At 43.2% G+C, this 20238-nt stretch overlaps 1 protein-coding gene across 1 annotated transcript in view; it reads right to left on the bottom strand.

The window, feature by feature from the left end:
- CCDC88C (coiled-coil domain containing 88C) overlaps positions 1-20238 on the bottom strand; it is a 91312-nt gene that overhangs the window by 49652 nt on the left and 21422 nt on the right. Inside the window, exon 4 of the mRNA XM_033141125.1 lies at positions 11757-11826. Within this exon, the coding sequence (XP_032997016.1) occupies positions 11757-11826 (70 nt within the window). The remainder of the gene's footprint in view (positions 1-11756; positions 11827-20238) is intronic.

Here is a 20238-nt window from a genome sequence, read left to right as displayed (position 1 = left end):
GGGACCTTCACTCCCAGAACCTCCTGCAAGTATGAAAATCTGCTCAGGGGGCTCCTCCTCTAAGGAGACCTCAGGTTTGAAGTCTGGGCAGGGCTGAACCCTGACACCAGGTATTCAGTTCCAGCCCAACAAGCCAACTACTTCTTAGGCTTTCAAAGGCTACATACCTGGCCTATCAGTGCTACAAAGGTGGTAGCCAAGGAGACTGGAGGGAGGCAGGCAAAAAGAAGAAACAGAAAGGGCTTCCCAGGCAAGCAGCTGTATCAGTTTCTTCCTCTGGACGTGCGCCTATCACTTACAGTACACTGCCACTCTGGACTTGAGTTCTACTACCGGCAATGTCATTACACGAATCCCATTCACTAAGTGAAGTTCATTCAACATTTAAAGGTTGTTCCCCACCCCCCATCCAAAGAAAGGGACCAAAATGTAAAGGGCTCCATAGACTTGTATGTGCAAATGATTTCCACTCCCACCAAATAATTTGGGCCTCCCAGTGAGTTTAAGTGCACAAAAGCTGTTGTGTAGCTACAGGTAAGATAGCTGATCTGCTTAAGTGCTTTCCTGGATTGGGGCCAAAGTGTGGAGCGACCATCACAATATCAAGTCTTTATTTTACAGAAAATGCTCCCCTGACCGTATTCTTGTACTACACTTCAATTATTCTTTTAAGACATGGATACAAAGACCCACGGGGCCCAGACCTGGAAAAAAACAGTTTGCTGCAATAATAACATTTCTACATTTGCTAAGGCTTTTTGTCTGTAGTTGGTTATTGATTTATAAGCTTGCATGAATTGCACCCAGGTGGCAATGAAGACCTGGATACAATGAGGCTTACAAGGGTCTCCCATGTATTATTATTATTATTATTATTAATTGTCCCTGCATCTTCATCCAAAGGTTACTAGCTTGGGAACCAGTGGTCTACATTGACTAGCAGTGTCTGTCCGGGGTTTTCAGATTGGGGGCAATTCCAGCCTAATCTGGAGATGCCATGGATTGAACCTGGAACAATGTGCCTCCAAAGAAAATACTCTACCACTGAGCTAAGCCCTTTCCATGAGTGAGCCTTTGTCCAAAATATGTTGTCCCCTGGAAACTGGAATGGAGTCAATCAATTATGCTACGGTAATGTATATTTAGCAAAAAGACACAGTAACTGAACTACTAATCAACTTTGAGTGGAAATTCAGTATGGAAGGGGACGGGGATGACAAACTTTCACCATTAAAAAAAATACTGGCAAGAGAAAAGGACTTGTCAGGGATTTGCCTTCTCCTCGTGAGGAGAGCCCGGGGGGAGGTCCTACTCGTGAGGAAAGCCCGGGTGGGAGTACTCCTCACGGGGAGAGCGGGGAAAGTGATCCTGCTAGTGGGGAGGATCAGGGTAGGGAAGCTCCCCGAGAGGAGGTCTTGCTCAGGTACAGGGAGCCCCAGCCACTGCTGTCATCTGACTCCTCTCAAAGCCCATTGCCAGAGCTCTCTCCCACGGAAGAGGAGGAGGAGCCGAGGGTCAGGGATGCTGGGCAGAGACCCACCAACGCCAGCCAGAGGCAATCAGAGGGGGAGTTGCAGCTTCTGGCGCCAGCACAGCATCGGGGGGTCAGGGGACACAGAAGACGTCGTTTCAGGGTGCCAAGGCTTTGGTGCTGGGTGGGAAACAGGAGAGGGGCACTTCCGGATTGTGCAAGTGACTGAGCGGTCATGTTTTTAGCTAGCTCTGCACTGTAAATAGTTATGCACAATAAAGTAATCTTTAGTGTAAGAGGACTCTGTCATTAATCATGAGCAACACCATGGTGTACCCTGACAGGACTGTTTTTATTTCTTGCTTACCCTGGAGTATATTTTAAGAATTCATTCAATGTACATACCGGTAAATAGTTACATCCTTTGAACCGATTTCCAAGCCAAACTTTTTTTACAACATGGTTTAACACAATGTGGGCATGCTAAACGGTCTTCCATATTACATTTCTATGGTTTGTTGCAATGTACAGCAGAGCTATATGTATCCAACTGTAATTCACTGGTTACAGTTTATTCTCCTACCCCAATTTCTCTCCAATACAAAAATATTTAATACTGTTTTCCGCAATGCCTTCCTCAAAAGGTGGACTTTTCCATGCATGCAGACTGACCTTCACTAGCAGCTACTTTTAACACACAAAGATAAACTGTAGTTTAAGTAAAAGGGGTGTGGGGAGAGCTACATATTAAAAGCACTTTAGTGTATATTTTAAACGCACGCAGTACAGTGATTTCAAGCACAGCACTTAACACCAAAGAACCAAGAAAGCTTTGACTGATGTTGTATGATTATACGGCTAAGTTAAGCAGAACTCCTCTGCTCTTCGCAGCTTCTGTTTGAATGACAGATGGCACAAAAGAATTCTTATTAGACATTAATGGGAAACAATTGCAGGCAAGTAAAAAATGCAGCAGACATGCAGTGAAGTTGATGGCAGCTCTTTAAAAGATATCACCTGCTCCTGCCAAATGCTGATGAAGCTGATTGCATATCAAATGCTGCCTTGTATTACTTTGTTCCTATGCATTTTGCTCTGCTGAACACCATCATATTTCATTATTTTAAGACTTGCTTAGTGCCTTCTTGTGCTGCGTACCTGATAGGACCATGGCGTTTGAAGAATGTACACTTATCCTTCCAAGTACATTGCAGAACCGAACCAGGAAACATGGGCCACACAGTAGGTTAAATAAATATACAAAATAAATAAATAAAATAAAACTGTTTGGTTCTGTCTAGACTGAGATTTCCTACTACTATGGGCAAGAATCCTGTAAAAGAAATGGAGTGGCCCTCATAGTCAACAAAAGAGTGGCGAAAGCTGTACTGGGATGCAATCTCAAAAATTATAGAATGATCTCGATATAAATCCAAGGCAGACCTTTTAACATCATAGTAATTCAAATTTATGCACCAACTACCAGTGCTGAAGAAACTGAAATTGACCAATTCTATGAAGACTTACAACACCTTCTAGAAATGACACCAAAGAAGGATGTTCTTCTCATTACTGTATAGGGGATTGGAATACTAAAGTAAGGGAGTCAAGAGATAAAAGGAACAACTGGAAAGTTTGGCCTTGGGAGTTCACAATGAAGCAGGGCAAAGGCTAATAGAGTTCTGTCAAGAGAACAAGCTGGTCTTCACAAACACTCTTTTCCAACAACACAAGAGACGACTCTACATGAGAAGAGAAGACTCCCTGGAAAAGCCCCTGATGTTGGGAAAGATTGAGGGCACAAGGAGAAGGTGACGACAGAGGACGAGATGGTTGGACAGTGCTCTCGAAGCTACCAACATGAGTCTCTGGGAGGCAGTGGAAGACAGGAGTGCCTGGCGTGCTCTGGTCCATGGGGTCACAAAGAGTCGGACACGGCTAAACAACTAAACAACAACAAAGACTGAGATTTCAAAGGGTTTTAGGATTCAAGCCACTGGTTCTGCATTAGACAGTGTAATCAAACTCCTATAATAAAATACACACTAGCACCCCCATGTTAACTACTCTGCTTGATTAAGGTCTTATAAGCCTTTGTGCATGCTTAAAAAAGGAGAAAGCTGGGATGCTTGATTCATTACATTGAGTAGTAAATATGCAGATTAAACGGATTAAAAATGCATCCTTTCCATCACAATAAATCAAATTCAGGTTTACCATGTTATAAATTCTCTTCAATATTTTGGCATACGTATTCTGAATATTTGACTATATACTCCTTGTGTACCTGTGCATGTAACTGCATAAAGTGTTTGTATTTTGCCAGGAGGGGAAGTCATGGCTACAAGTCATGGTATTTATTTATTTATTTATTTATTTATTTATTTATGGCATCTGTGGATTGCCATTTCTACAAAGGAGCTCAGGGCATTATATACAACCAAACGTAAGAGCAAAATACATCAAACATCAATCAAAACATATACAGACCTAACATTTTAACAACAAATCATTAAAACACGGACCCGCATACCACTGCAAAAGATTGTAATCTCCAGTATCAAACATTGCGGGAGAAAACAATGGGCTGAAGCTCTTTGGGTAGTCACACTAGTGACGCCCTTCCCTTTAGCGGCACCCTAATTAAAGGATGCTCTCCCCACCAAAATATGACTGCCACAGTCATTTTTTGCATTTTGGCTCCAGGTTAAAAACCCATCTGCCTGGGCTTTTTAGCTATGTAATTCTTCTAAATGTTTTATATCCAAGATTGTTTTCCATATGTTCTTGTTGTTAACATTTTTGTTAACAGCTTTGAGATGTTTTACAGGAAGAAATTCACAAATGCAAATATATAAAGAGTGGAAACATAGTACAGTGGTAACTTGGTTTACAAATTTAATCTGTTTCTTAAACCAAGGCGTGCTTTCCCATAACAGCGGGGGACTCAATTTACACTCAACAGGAAGCAGAACATGTTCTGCTTCCAAGGCAAAGTTCACAAACCAAAACACCTACTTCCGGGTTTGCAGCGTTCTTAATCCAAGTTGCTCATAAACTAAGCTGTTCTTAAACCAAGGTACCACTGTAATGTAGAGTTGGAAAGGACCACGAGGGCCCTTTGGTCCAAACCCCTGCAATGCAGGAATCTTTTTCCCAACATGGGGCTTGGACCCACGACCCTGAGATTAAGAGTCTCATGCTCTTAAAAGAGTCTTAGCTGAGCTATATTAATTGTCTTACGCTGCAAAATACTTTGATTTGTGTTATTGTACCTGCTGACCTTCTGTTGTTTAATGTGCTTGAAGTGTCGGTGGGTTCCCACAAGGCAAGACACAAGTAATAACAGCAAGAACCTTTATTGAACTAACAGAACTGGACAACAAGGCCAAAGCAACTGCTTATATGCATTTCTGAATGCCTGGGCCACTCCCACTCCCAATGTGATTAGCTGTCTAAACTTCCAAGCCGTGAATCAAGACTCAGCGTTTATGGGCCAATGGCAGAGGCCCAAATCCTGAGGTGTTCTGTGATTGGATATCATCTATGGAATCAGAACACAGGGGCTCATAATCTTTAGTCCAGACTCAAACTCAGGCAAACATAGACCACTCAATACGTAACAATGCTACTGTAACCTGCCCAGGAATGATCTGATGCAGGGAGGGTTTAAAAAATGTTCTAAATAAATAAAAGATGGCGCTCATGCTCTGTTTTTGGGCTTCTCACTGGCCACTGGCCAGGGAGGCTAGACTAGATAGGGCTGCTCTTGTGTTCTTATTAAATTGATTAAAAACATTCTGCATGTATCATACCATGGCTATGACCTTGCCCACGTAATAAAAGAATTAAAATCCAGATGGTGGGTGGGAAAGGCAAGCACCTAAAATTTTTAATAACAAAATAATCAATATCAATGTAATCTCAAACAGCCAAAGGAAGACTCTGCCCCACCCCCAAATTTACTACCTCATGAAAATGTAAATTGACTCATTTTCCTTCTTAACATATTTTATCTCTGGTTGCACTTAATGTTCAATGCAAATTGATGTATCCTGCAATGGCTTTTCAGTACTTAAAACTCCTTCCTGACTTTATTCATGCCTACTAATTTCATTTCAAGACAGTTGTGGAGTTGGGTGGGGGGAGACCTTTTCTCCAAGTCATACAATCAGAAAAAAAGTAGAGAATAAGAAACAGCATTATTGTTCTGAAGCTATACAGAAAAGGCCACTTTTAAAAGGCAGGGAAAATATAAAGAAAATGTACAGGAAGGACCTTCTGGAATGCCTCCCTTGAATAAATTGGAAGGCCCTTGAAATGCCTCTTTGAAACTTGTCTGTTTAAACAAACTTCTCTGGACCCTGACTTTTAACTTCTTCATTTTTTGTTTTGTTTTACACAGTGCTGAGTTACATTTGTGATGGACAGTCCAGCTTTGTTTTTATCTTGTTTTCAGGAAGTGGTACTGAATGCTGTATTTTTGCTGTTTTCCTGTAAACTTCTAAGGGTATCTTTATTATATTAAAATATTAATAAATAATATGAAACTCCGATGGAATAATTGACGCAGAGGAGTTGCTGGAGGCCACATATACATTATTCCTTCAAGTTGCCATCTGTGGTCTAGTCCGATATACATTATTTCTTTAAGTCACCCTCGGATTAATGCTCACCGGGGGGGGGGGGTTGAAGTTAACAGGTTCACCACCCCCTCTTTGCATGAAGAGAAACAAGCAAAGGGGAATGCTAATTAGATTCGGTGACAGAGCTGGCTAGTGCTAACACCTTCCTGGTCTGTACCATATGCCAAGCATAAAATAGCAGATTGACACATCTGAGAATGGCCCAGCCACAGCAGACCTTCTGCATTGTCCTTTTAATGTCTAGATTTGCATTACCAAGATGCTTGCTCCGCAGCCCAGCTGAGATGGGTGAAACCATACCGATAATTAAATGGTAGTTGTGTGTGCGATAATTAAATGGTAGTTGTGTGTGTTTTAAGTGCTGTCAGAAGGCATCAGCCAAGAGCCTTGGTAGACTTAAGTTCTCAGCCTAAATATTTAAACAGAAATTAAAGGGAGAGCTTGCATGGAAAGCTGTAGATCAGGAATCAGTTAACAATATCTGACAGGGCTGAATCGAGGAATCTGACGACCAGCTGCTCTCCATTTGGTGTAAATGGCAATTCTTCAGTACCCACGTTTTACAGTTTCGGAAAAGGCAGACTACTTTTAAATTAGGTTTTGGTATTATTAATATTGCTATTACATTTATACCCTGCCTTTCCTCCAAGCAGCTCAAAGTAGCACATGTGGTTCTCCCCTCCTCGTTTCATCCTCACAACAACCCTGTAAGGTAGGCTAGGCTGAGAGAGAGAGTGACTGGTCCAAGATTACCCCTTGAGTGCCACTGCGAAGTAAGGGATTCAAACCTGGGTTAACTTCAAGATCTTCCCTTTCCTTCATAGCATGTCAAGCAATGCATCTATATCTACATGTAGCTCCTTCTCTGTCAGTGTCTTTGTAGGGTTCATCTTGCCTACAGAAACTATATCCCACAATAAACCAAGACTTTAAAGCATCACAGAACTTTTGGTATGTTAGGTCTGCACAAACAGCCAAGGTGATCGCTCTTCAAAAAAAAAAAAAAATCGAACACAATGGCATTTCCCTTATTTTCTAAAAATTCCACGGCAGCCCCGTCACACTAGGTCACTGAGCCATTAAACCAAGGGATTTGCAGGAAGGCCATCTGCTCCCCACAGTGGGCCGAGTCCAGAGGGAATAAAACCTGTACTCTGGAAGCTGCTTTACATACAGTACAGGACCTGGACCCCTCACACTCACACAGGAAAGGGATGGTGAAAAACAGATGGTAGGATTGTTGTGGGAGGCCGAGAAAAAGAGATTAGGACACCAACAACAAAAGGATAGAAAGGTGAAGAAACAGAATGAGGGAGGGGGAAAGCCATAGGCTGGGAAAATGGGAGAAGACAGCAAGAGAACTTTGGTTTAAAACAAAGACATTTGATTTATCTAGTTTGCCCCTTAATAGAGATTTTTTTTTCTAAAGGAAATTTGAGATTGCACAATAGATGGCCCACAAATTTGCAGACACATTTCTTTGTACAGTGGTACCTTGGGTTACAAACACTTCGGGTTACAGACTCCGCTAACCCAGAAGTAGTACCTCGGGTTAAGAACTTTGCTCCAGGATGAGAACAGAAATCGTGCGCTGGCGGTGCGGCAGCAGTAGGAGGCCCCATTAGCTAAAGTGGTACCTCAGGTTAAGAATGGTTTCAGGTTAAGAACAGACCTCCAGAACGAATTAAGTTCGTAACCAGAGGTACCACTGTAATGCCTTCTGTGTATAGTCACTCTTATACATTTTCCCACTCAGTTTCTGGGCTACCATTGTGCCAGTGCTGTCCTCAGTGCCAGCCCATACCATTTGGCTGTCAGGATTGGAGCTCAGATGCACCCAGTCATGGAAGCAGGTTACCATATATGTTTCTGTCTATACACATCTTACACATGTGTTCACAGAACTATCACACAGGGAAACTTATATTGGAGGCGACTACACACCACAGTTGCTATTGTAACGGATGTGATGACTCTGGAAATAATTGGATGATCTTGTTAAGGATAGGGCTGGATAGGAAGGGCATGTTAATTAGTGTACTGGGTCATTAGATCGGTACCAGTTTCTTGTCATGTGGTGGGAGAATAATCACAAGGGGCCTTTGGTCAATCTCAGGTGACTGAGATGTTCTTTGTGTGGAAAATCGGAAAAGTTTCCCTGGAAATGTAAAGATAGGCGATCCAATTACCATGCGAAGGTGCTTGCCGATAGATGCCACCATGACTGTACAGAGTTAATTAATGCTATATAAAGGCATCTACTAGCATTAGATATGTCAGGAGTTCCAAGGAGCAATCAGACCTGAGCATACACAATCCATTATGAATACCAGTGAGAACAAGGAAATCCTACAGCTTCTACTATGAGGAGGAAATTTGGCACAAACCAGTGGGGTTTTCCCTTGATAAACTCCACCAATTCCTTGCACTGGTGCTGCACTCATTTCTCAGAGTTCCAGTTGAACTGAACTTCTCTCAGGGACAACAAAGGCAAACATCTTAGTAAATCTTGCTGTGTCATTCAGATAAAAAATTCTGCCTTCATCTATTCTCTCTCCCACCCCCCATGGTGCCACCTGATACAGGTCGCTTTGGCCTGCTATATAGCAAGCCCAGCCCGGCTGCATTGCCTCTTGCATGCGCCATTTTGCTACAGCCGCTCCAACTGGTCTCTAGACCTCACATGCCAACAGAAACCTCTGAGCAGCTAAAATGCTCACAGAGATACAGTAACGCTTTAAGTCGCTGAGCCAATGGCTATTCGGGTCTCACCAGAAACTGAGTGTGGCCCAAATTTTTTTTATTCCCACATGGTATCTAAAGGGATGCAGGGGGGAAAAAATCCATCTTCTAAATTTCCAACACTAGCATCAGGTGACTTGCGCCACCCAACTTTTCACTTCAGAGTTATGCAGACACATTTTATCCTGTACTACATTTTGCCTCCTTGGAGAATTGTGGAACAAAATGAGGAAGGAAACTGGGTGTGAAAAGTAAATATGGAAGTGGGAGCTTAAACCTTTAATGATTAAAAAGACCAAAAATACAGGCATTCATTGGGGGAGGTTCTTGGCTTTCCTCTCTGCAAGGACTTTATTTTGGCACATTCGTTCAAGGGGAGGGAATTTGCTTCTGTTTCATTTGGGGGGGGGGAGTGATTTGAAAAATCTCTAAAGCCGACCAGACTAATATGTGCACATTGTGTTCTCACTGAATCCCTAAATATGTCCTCTGACTGAACTCCTAAAGCAGGCCCAGGAAGCCACAAGTCCCAGGAAGCAGCTCATTGACCATGCTCTACTGGGGCCTCCAAAAGCTTTCATTTTTTGCTGCCTGCCAGAGACATTTGCCTCACTCCCTCTGGCAAATGCTGCCAGTTTCAGTACGCTTCCCTGTTACGGGGAAACCAACACAACTGCCTACACTTCTGTAAGGAAAAGGCAAAAAAATACCTGTAGTTGGCACAAAATTAAAGACGCACATTACAAACAAACGCCGATTCTTTAGAGATGTGAATGCTGGGAGAGATCAGTTTCATTGAGATGGCCAAAGCCCAACAATGATCTTGGGTCTCAGGCATTAGTTCAATTAACACCTTACAATAGGGCTGCTACCATAATGGACGGGCAGAGACAGCTCAGGATTACAGTCTCTCTCTGAATACGAGATCGGTGCACGAGGACAAATTTATTGCTAACCCTTTTCAGCTCTTCCTGAATTCTGTCCTCTCTTCTTCTTCCCTATATACATTTTTTTGTTCCTTTGTTTTCATCTATTTCATGGGCTTAATAGGCTGCAGTGAATGTGGATGCCAGAGAGGTACTGGTCACTGATGGAGCAGCAACAGCTTAGCCGGGAGAACAAAAGGTGCCTCTATATTGGATTACATCATATTATACTCCTGGAACTCAAGCTTCTCTGGAAGTCACACATTCCAGATTGAATGTAGCTGCTCAGTGGTGAGATAAAGGCACTCTGTGCATGCTTAAGCACTCTTTTCTGTATTATCTATATCCTAGGAAATCGGCCCTGAGTGCTCACTAGAAGGACAGATCCTGAAGTTGAGGCTCCAGTACTTTGGCCACCTCATGAGAAGAGAAGACTCCCTGGAAAAGACCCTGATGTTGGGAAAGATGGAGGGCACAAGGAGAAGGGGACGACAAAGGATGAGATGGTTGGACAGTATTCTCGAAGCTACTAACATGAGTTTGGCCAAACTGCGGGAGGCAGTGAATGATAGGCGTGCCTGGCGTGCTCTGGTCCATGGGGTCACGAAGAGTCGGACACGACTGAACGACTGAACAACAACAACAAAGGGATGTTCTGCATGCTAGGCATGCCCTCTATTGCTGAGCTATGGCCTTTCCAGTTTCTGAACTGGTCGATTTCTGCACAGATACAATATTAATGCTATGCTATGCTATGCTACGCTATGACCATGGGACACGGGTGGTGCTGTGGTCTAAACCACAGAGCCTAGGGCTTGCCAATCAGAAAGTCAGTGGTTCGAATCCCTGCGACGGGGTGAGCTCCCGTTGCTCAGTCCCTGCTCCTGCAGTTTGAAAGCATGTCAAAGTGCAAGTAGATAAATAGGTACCGCTCTGGCGGGAAGGTAAACGGCGTTTCCATGCGCTGCTCTGGTTCGCTAGAAGCAGCTTAGTCATGCTGGCCACATGACCTGGAAGCTGTACGCCAGCTCCCTCAGGCAGTAAAGCGAGATGAGCACCATTGTGGGGATTCAAACTGCTGACCTTCTGATCGGCAAGCCCTAGGCTCTGTGGTTTAACCCACAGCGCCAACCGCATCACAGTAAATATTTCTTTTAAAAAATCCCAAATCTGATGCCCTCATGTGGCTGTGCTCAATTCTGTTCATTGATACACTATGCTGAACAAAGGTTGGAGACTTCGTCCTAGTCAGCTCTAAATCAAAATTTCAACCTGTTTTCTGCAAGGGGCTTGTGCAGTAATGAACCAAGTTGAGCACATCCACACAAAAGCTCATCAATTTCATTTGTAAGTCCTGTGGGACACATATAACTGACCCACCTTCTGTTGTTGGAAGCTTACACCACAGAGGGAACCAACCCACTATTGGCACCTGCTGTGTAGCCTTGAACAACCGGCTTCCTGTTTTCGAAGCAGAGGAACCTGTAGACCTGGCTTCCATTATGCTCTGGATCAAGTTCTGTTTAGCAGTACAGAAAACGTAAAGGTGGTTCAAAATGACGCCACAGGACCTTGCCCCTAGTTGGCAATATAGCCAAGAATTTTTTTATTTTTTTTTACAATCTGCTCCTGCACAAAGTTTGGCAACAAACTGCGGAGGGAAAAGGTGCTGCAGCTGAAATCACAACTCTTGCTCCCACCTTTCGGATGACTGCAATTCCACAGCGCTGACTCAATGTGAAATGCATTTGCCCCCACGTGACTCAGGAGCAAAGGGGTCCGGTGCTGATTTCCAATGGAAGCAGAACACATATACTGTAAATGGCTATCCTTTGCTTATACCCACCTCTCTTTTATTTTCCTTATTTTCTTCAGCACCAAACTAATTTCAGCTGAAAAAGTTGCAAATACTGTTCCATACAGCCAATATTTTTGAAGTTTAAGAGGACAGAGTGTCACAAGGCTACTCACCAGACAGAGGGTCTTTGCCAACTATCAAGACGTTTGGCAAATTCATAATGATCAGTTGCTGGAGGACCTCCTAAAATACGGAAAAAAAGAGGAGACAAAATAATGAAAACTAATGCCAGTTGTTTTTAGAGACAGTTGTTTTTAAAGCATTTTTGAGAATGTAGTACTTTACTAGTTATTTAATATGACTACACTTGATCTTAGCCAAAAGGCCGAGAAGCGATTTAATATGACTTGCCTAGACAAACAGACTACTGCCTTGAAGAAGTAAATTTGTTCATGGAGGCAGCATCAAAACTCATAAGTGAGACTTGGGCTTTTAGAGCACAGCTGCACATTTGTCAATTTGGTGAACAAGATCCTCAATAACATATATGAGTATATGTGTGTTTGCTTGTTGTTGTTTTTTGTGTTTTTGTATGGGGGGTACAAGAGAAAGCAGCAGGGGTGATTCTGAGAGTGCTTTACTGTGCTAAGGCTAGAGCAGAGGTAGGGAGGCTGGAACAGATTATCTTCCATTTCCTTGTAAGATCATTTCAACACTACTTTTGTTTTCAAATCTCTTTATTTATTTTCCCAGCCTCTTGTGTTTTCTCTCTCTCTCTCTCTCTCTCTCTCTCTCTCTCTCTCTCTCTCTCAACCTATTTTGTCTTCAGTGTGCCAATATCCTCCTCTTGGGCTACTTGCCCTCATTTTATGCCCCCCTCGTTTTTCACTTGCGCCCCCTTAACATTCCAGCATCCAGACATGTACATCTCTCCGTCCTTGCAAATGTTTAAATGAGGGGTGGGGAACCTCAGGCATAAGGGCCAAATGTGGCCCTTTGGGACCCTCTATATGGCCCTCACAGCTTTCCCCATGCCAGCCCCCCTCTTTGCAGAGCACCCCCTCACTGCTTTGCACCTACAAGTCTTTTTTTCCTGACTGGCATGTTTCCTTTAACTCTTATAATGCTTCTTGACTGCCTGGATAGAATACAGACAGGGGTGAGGGATAGTGTGCGTAGAAACCAGTCTACTGTATAATTTAAAAACATTGCATTTTTTGCCCTACCTACTTTTGCTTCTGGCCCCTCCCATCCTTGGCATGTGGTCCTCAGAATGCTGCCCAGAAGGGAATGTGTCCCCTTGTCTTAAAAGGGTCCCCTGCCCCTTGTATTAAGCTATTCACTTGCAAATGACCTCTAATCTCTGCCTCTCCCCCAAATTCCCTCATTTTTTGAGACCAGCAACATTCCCTCTTTTTAATATATATTTATAGTGTACAATGCCAAGCGGTTTTATCATCATTACTGAATAATGCCTTCAAATGAATGTGAAGTGAAACAAGTGGGCATAGAACCATAAATTCCACTTCCCGTCTAGAGGCAGCTTCGCATACTCTAAAATGCTCCCTACAGAGAGGCCCTGTGGCTGCAGACTCATGCAGGAAGTAATCTATGAGCTGGTAGAACCATGCTGGCAGGTGCTGCTTCCTGGAAGCAATTTTGGTAAGCATAGTGGCATATTTTTCAGCGGCTCGATCGATAAGAATCTGCAGACTCTAGACCTTTTGAATTAAGCTGCACACCCAAAAGAAAGCACTATAGATTTGGGGTTTTTTTTAAAAAAAATAATTCATTCTGCAGTACATTGATCAGACAAAGAATACTGCAAAATCCATTCTGGTATATAGCGTATTATCAATTCAAATGGGGTGGACATATAGGAGCAAACTCCTAGGGGCCAAGGTCCCTTCAACCCCACCCAGTAAATAATTTGAGCTCCCCCCCCCAAGTCGATGGGCATTAGTATGTTACTACCTCTTACTTTTTTGCTCATTGGGCAAGTGCCATTTGCCACTGGTCAGGCAATTGAAGAGCCATGTGCTTCCTCACCCTCTCCTGCACCACTGTCTCCCAGAACCAGGAGGGGATTGAAAAGAGATAAGCGGGAGGGGTCCCCTGTTGCTTCAACTGCTCCATAGAGTGCAGACCTGAGAATAGCTGCCTAGAAGCTAGATTGGTGTGCATAGGTCTCCTGAGCTGTAGAAGAGACTGTCAACAGAGACACCAAGATCAACTTATCCCAAGTCTTTGACAACATAGAGTTAATTATCTTCCGTGTGCATTCCTTTCGCTGGGAACAGCCCTTGACAGATGCTGCTCAACTACAGCTCCCATCATCCCTGACCACTAGGGCCATGCGGATTTGGAATGATGGGAGTTGGGAGTCTAACAACATCTGAATATGCCACAGGTGACCCATCTGGAGACTGTACAGGCTTTTTAAAGAATCACAGAATCATAGAGTTGGAAGAGACCACAAGGGCCATCCAGTCCAACCCCCTGCCAAGCAGGAAACACCATCAAAGCATTCCTGACAGATGGCTGTCAAGCCTCTGCTTAAAGACCTCCAAAGAAGGAGACTCCACCACACTCCTTGGCAGCAAATTCCACTGCCGAACAGCTCTCACTGTCAGGAAGTTCTTCCTAATGTTTAGGTGGAATCTTCTTTCTTGTAGTTTGAATCCATTGCTCCGTGTCCGCTTCTCTGGAGCAGCAGAAAACAACCTTTCTCCCTCCTCTATATGACATCCTTTTATATATTTGAACATGGCTATCATATCCCCCCTTAACCTTCTCTTCTCCAGGCTAAACATACCCAGCTCCCTAAGCCGTTCCTCATAAGGCATCGTTTCCAGGCCTTTGACCATTTTGGTTGCCCTCTTCTGGACACGTTCCAGCTTGTCAGTATCCTTCTTGAACTGTGGTGCCCAGAACTGGACACAGTATTTCAGGTGAGGTCTGACCAGAGCAGAATATAGTGGTACTAATACTTCCCTTGATCTAGACGCTATACTCCTATTAATGCAGCCCAGAATTGCATTGGCTTTTTTAGCTGCTGCATCACACTGTTGACTCATGTCAAGTTTGTGGTCTACCAAGACTCCTAGATCCTTTTCACATGTACTGCTCTCAAGCCAGGTGTTACCCAAAGGACCTGATTACCATCAAGGGGAAACTTTCTACTGCACTTAAGAGAATTTTTAATTCATTAACAAATTTGGCTTCATTCTTGGAGCCTGAACCAAGGATGGCTAGGCGTTTCCTCGTGTCATAAAAGTACGTAGCCACCACTGCAGTACATTCATGCTTGTAGCTTCTTAATACACACATTTTTAAATTTAGAAACACACACCATCTGCTGCGACCACCACATGCCCATCATCAAAAGGTCATCCCTCGTTTTTGTCCTTACTTCTGCATGCTAATATAGACTCCACAGTCATATTTGCTTGCAAATCAGAAGTAGCGCCTGTCATTTGCTGGGGCTGCTTATAGCATTCTAGTAGTCAATCTACAAACACCCAACCAAACCTCAAGCATGTTTTATATGAACATCTGTTGCAGATAAAATGTCCTACATGTTTTCAAGCTTCTTTGGGGATTCAGAAGCAACTGAGCCTGCATGAAAAGCAACACTGACCTAAACCCACAAACATGCACTTCTATTTTGGCTTCAGACTATCACCACAGAGTTATCAAGAACCAAGCACCCCCACATTGCTAGATAGGCAATCTCATCCTGCCTTAGATCAGACGCCAATGTATTTATGTTAACTTTCAGAATTCATCTTTTAATCCAAAGAATGAACAGAGCTAATATGAAATTACATTTCAATCTTGTACCGACTTAAAAAGGGGACCAAATAAATAATTCACAGGTTACCATCCGCTGACTGTTGTAATCTAATGCCTTAGCAAAGTAAATTCCATTTGTTGATTACCCACAGGACAATGCCAAGCAGTCCTTTGCTATTCACATGTAATTAATAGGCAAACACACAAAAATCCATATGTTCACAACTGTCCTTATTGCCCTTATCAACCTGCGATTTATGGTAAGTTGCCCAATTTCCCCCTTATAAATGCCATAAAAAATAAAATGAAAATTCAACTTTCAATCATTATACATAAGCTAATATGGATTTATTCATGATGTTATGGTCAGTATGTTGTTCTTGATAATACTGTTTGTTTGTTTGTTTGTTTAGAAAATAGATAAACTCCTCAAAATGTTCTCCAAGGGGTGTGTAAATCACAATCACCAGATATTATTCTTTATATATTTATTTCGGAGCTTATGATTTATGTGGAAGTGGTTCAACTTGATCATGCAGGTTTTTTTATTGCTTATGACTACTTTTGTTATGTTTGCAGCTATGTAATTTTTTTTATATGTTGTAAACCGCCTGAAGCATGGTTTTAACTTTGTAAAGGCGGCATACAAAAACAGGACTGAATGCTTGATATTAAATGTGAAAGGTATCAAATATTTTAAAGGCACGGTTTTTAAAAAGGTTTGGGCCCCATACAATTGAAAGAGGACCTCTTTCCTTAAAGGTTTATTAAAATCAGTGGCGAAGCCCTTCCTGCCACTCTGAGAGATTTGGGTGACAGAGGACAGTGGTTCATATGGGGGGGGGGCTTCGTAGAGAAGGCCCCCAGACATGTGGAATGCCCTCCTCCCAAAGACATACATAGTATCACCTCTGGCAATTTATAACTGAAAAATTGGTTTTGGTATCTTCCCTGTATGGTATTGTTTGGGGGTTACCATATTTGGAGGGAGCAGTCTTTTGTGTTGTGTTTTTATACGCTGTAAACCTTTCTGGGACATTCCTGTTAATGGCGGGTTATAAATAAACATATAAATAAATCTGTATTATAGTTAGTGTGATGATTAACACAGGGCACATACAAAGGTCTCGGCAGTGTGCATTTCTTCTCCTGTGTTCCTTAAAAAAAATGTACCTTAGGATAGCACTCTGCAAGGTAAGAAGCTCTTAAGTTGCCGCAACCAGATATGCACACTATGATACAGTCCGGTGTTAAGTAGTCAATGCCATGTTGTTGTTGTTGTTCAGTCGTTCAGTCGTGTCCGACTCTTTGTGACCCCATGGACCAGAGCACGCCAGGCACGCCTATCTTTCACTGCCTCCCGCAGTTTGGCCAAACTCATGCTAGTCGCTTCAAGAACACTGTCCAACCATCTCATCCTCTGTCGTCCCCTTCTCCTTGTGCCCTCCATCTTTCCCAACATCAGGGTCTTTTCCAGGGAGTCTTCTCTTCTCATGAGGTGGCCAAAGTACTGGAGCCTCAACTTCAGGATCTGTCCTTCTAGTGAGCACTCAGGGCCGATTTCCTTGAGAATGGATAGGTTTGATCTTCTTGCAGTCCATGGGACTCTCAAGAGTCTCCTCCAGCACCATAATTCAAAAGCATCAATTCTTCGGTGATCAGCCTTCTTGATGGTCCAGCTCTCAATGCCATATGTTTTCATAATTAAAATCTGAACATACACCAAGGAACTCAACTAAAAATCCAAAATTTCATTTACCTTTTTTTAACTTTCCCAAGTCCTATTACTAAACCTCATTTAATCAAATATCTGCTATTCGCCGAAGAGAAATCCAATTGTGAAAGCACAGGCTTGCAAGCTTTTACTGCCAGCAGCGTATTTTACTAATTTAATCACTGGCTGGAAATAATAAAAAAAGAAAAGAAAGAATCCTATTGATTTATCCTCAACTTTTCACTCTAAAGCGTGTGCAAGTATCTCTTCATGTTTATATTGCTCTCCAGTTAAATTACCCTGGATTTTTATTTGATTCCACTCCCGAATGGCACCATGGTGGTTTCTCTGTAGTAACTGGTGATAATAAAGTGTGGTTGTGTTAAGAGCTTGTCACTTAAGATTACAGACAGCTAAAAAAATTAAATCCAGCTGCTCAGCACATGTTGCCAGAGTCTCAAAGGCCCACATGTATCCTTGAGGGAAAACTAGAGGCCCAGCTGCGCTATACATTTTAAGCAATACTGTATAGGTTTCCAAAATCAAACTCTTCCAACATAAATTGTAAGCGTTTTGGGGCAGGGCCCTATGAAAAGAGAAGCGGGGGTTCAGATTTGAGAGGGCCTTTGGACAAAAACTCCAGAGTGCTGGTGTTACTGCTACTCATCCACTAACCCTCTTCCTCTGGCCACCATGTGCATAACCAGTTAGCAAGGAAGTTAAATGTAGGATACTGCGCTTCATCCTTGCTTCTCTCACAACATTCAGAGAGCAGCTGACCAGGCGGCAGCAGAGCCAGGGGGCTCCAGAAGCTGGCAGTGGGGTCCTTGCTGAGGCACTAGCCTTGACAAGTGACCAGCTATGCTGACCACTGGCACCAGCTCTGGAAGATGTTTCAGATGCCATCACTAGTCATCATCACCGCTCAAGAATCTGAGACAAGGCTACATCACCAATTATCTCCATTTAAAGTAATCTATTGTGCATCTTGTGTACAACTAATACTGTTAACGCTAATTCATTTGCTGAGCTTTAGTTTCTCCTCCTCTGGGGTTTTCCTCCTACTGATGTGAGGCATCTCCCACAATCAGCCAAACATTTCCGACTAGGGTGGCTTTTTTTTTTAAATACATTTTGGTTGTCAAGGAGAAGTTCACCAATCTTTCTTCATTAATACACTTTAGAAATCATGAGATATTTAATACTTCTCCTGGGAGTGCCCAGGAAAGTCACCAGCAGAAATAAATAAATAAAATAAAAATTAACAGGTGCAACACAGACCTGCTAAGATCCCTTTATCCTGCCGTCTGTCTCAAACACAGAAGAGGCACCATATAATCATTAACATTTACAAAAGATTAACCCACACAATACTCCTGGTTAGGCCAGTTTTTGAGGTTCCTTGTAGCATTGCCAACTTTCTTCATTTGGCTGCTTCGGTTTTTTAAAATATATATGTTTTGAGGGGTGTTTGTGTTTTAAGTGTTATGGTCTTTTGAATAATACCATTAAAAAAAAATTCTTGTGGAAATTTAGAATGGTACAGAATTGTCCGAGAGAAAAACACACATACAAAATGTAGATTTTAATGTGTTTTGGGGGGAGTTGGTGTTAGGCTCCCATCTGAAAGAAGGGTAGGCAACAAATGCAGGAAACGAATGGAGGGGGGGAAACGCCAGAGGGTAATAGGATCATAGAACTGTAGAGTTGCAAGGGACCCCAAGGGCAGGGGCGTTGCTAGCGGAGGCGGGCCGCCCCGGGTTCCAGGGGAGGGGGGTGACTCTCAGCATGGCCACCCCACAACTCATAAGTTGCTCAGCGCAGCAGCTGGCTTACACAGCACACACCTCCTGCTGGGAAGAGCCACAGAAGCACAGCTCTGCCCAGCCAGGGCTCCACCCAGCAGCATAGCACATTTCACCAGGGCATTGCCCTCTCAGGGGACACAAAGGTGCCATCTTCAAGGGGTGACATTTGGCACCTCCACCTGGAGCCTCAAGCACAAGCCAGAGTAAATCCAGTGGCTTTGGGCTTAGGACTCACCACAGCATTGCAAAATCATTAGCTGTGCTTGCTTTACTCAGTCCACCTGGACCTGGGGTACCATCCGCCCACACCCCTTCAAGTCACAGTGAGCATTTTGCGTTCCCCCACAATGCTTTGCGAACCTCATTTGCATGTATGGTGTGTGTGGGCGGATGTGGGGGGGGTGACAAAAAAAAAACCGCACCGGGTACTACTTGGGCTTGCTCATCTAGTCCAACCCCCTGCAATGCAGGAATCTCAACTAAAGCATCCATGGCATATGGCCATCCAAACTCTGCTTGATAACCTCCAATGAAGAAGAGTCCACGGAAGACAATACATTTAGTTATAACTCTTATTTGGAGGCAGTTCCGATGCTGTTCTTTGGAACAGAAACCAAAACCATCTTCCACACCTGGAAGTATAGAAAGCATGCATAGTTTAAGCATGTCAAAGGGCAGGATACATTAAATTCATGTAGTCTGCTACCACACTCCTCACGAAATATGCAAACGTAGCAAGCAACTTTATAAAAGTAAGGGAGGCCTGGCTGAAAGAAGAATGGCCTTGTTAAAAACCCTTCTTACTACTACAATAAACTCTGCTTACGTCATTGTGAAAGAATATCCATGCCAAGGTGTTAATTTACCTGGTCTAACCTGTTTCTCCCCCCCCCCCCCGAGAATGCAATGAACTAGTTGATTCTAAGAAAAGGCTGGTGGGAAACAAGAGAGCTACAGATATTAGCTCATTCCTCTGCAAAAACTAATCCTGCAAAAGTTTTTAATGAGCGACATTCAATTGGAATAGATAGGATCAGTGTTAGAAACTCAGATATATAAGCTAATCGCCAAAAGGCACCTTAAACTTAGGTCATAGTCACCACAACAGAACGTCTAGGCGCCATTCCTCCCACCCAGCCCGATCAGATTTATTATTACTACTTGTTGTTCAGTCGTGTCCGACTCTTCGTGACGCCATGGACCAGAGCACGCCAGGCATGCCTATCTTTCACTGCCTCCCGCAGTTTGGCCAAACTCATGCTAGTTGCTTCAAGAACACTGTCCAACCATCTCGTCCTCTGTGGTCCCCTTCTCCTTGTGTCCTCCATCTTTCCCAAC

Source organism: Lacerta agilis, chromosome 1 (genome assembly GCF_009819535.1).
Source record: "Lacerta agilis isolate rLacAgi1 chromosome 1, rLacAgi1.pri, whole genome shotgun sequence".
NCBI classification, from domain to species: Eukaryota; Metazoa; Chordata; class Lepidosauria; order Squamata; family Lacertidae; genus Lacerta; species Lacerta agilis.
Note: the sequence above shows the minus strand (reverse complement) of the source record. Positions and strands in the feature narration are given on the sequence as shown.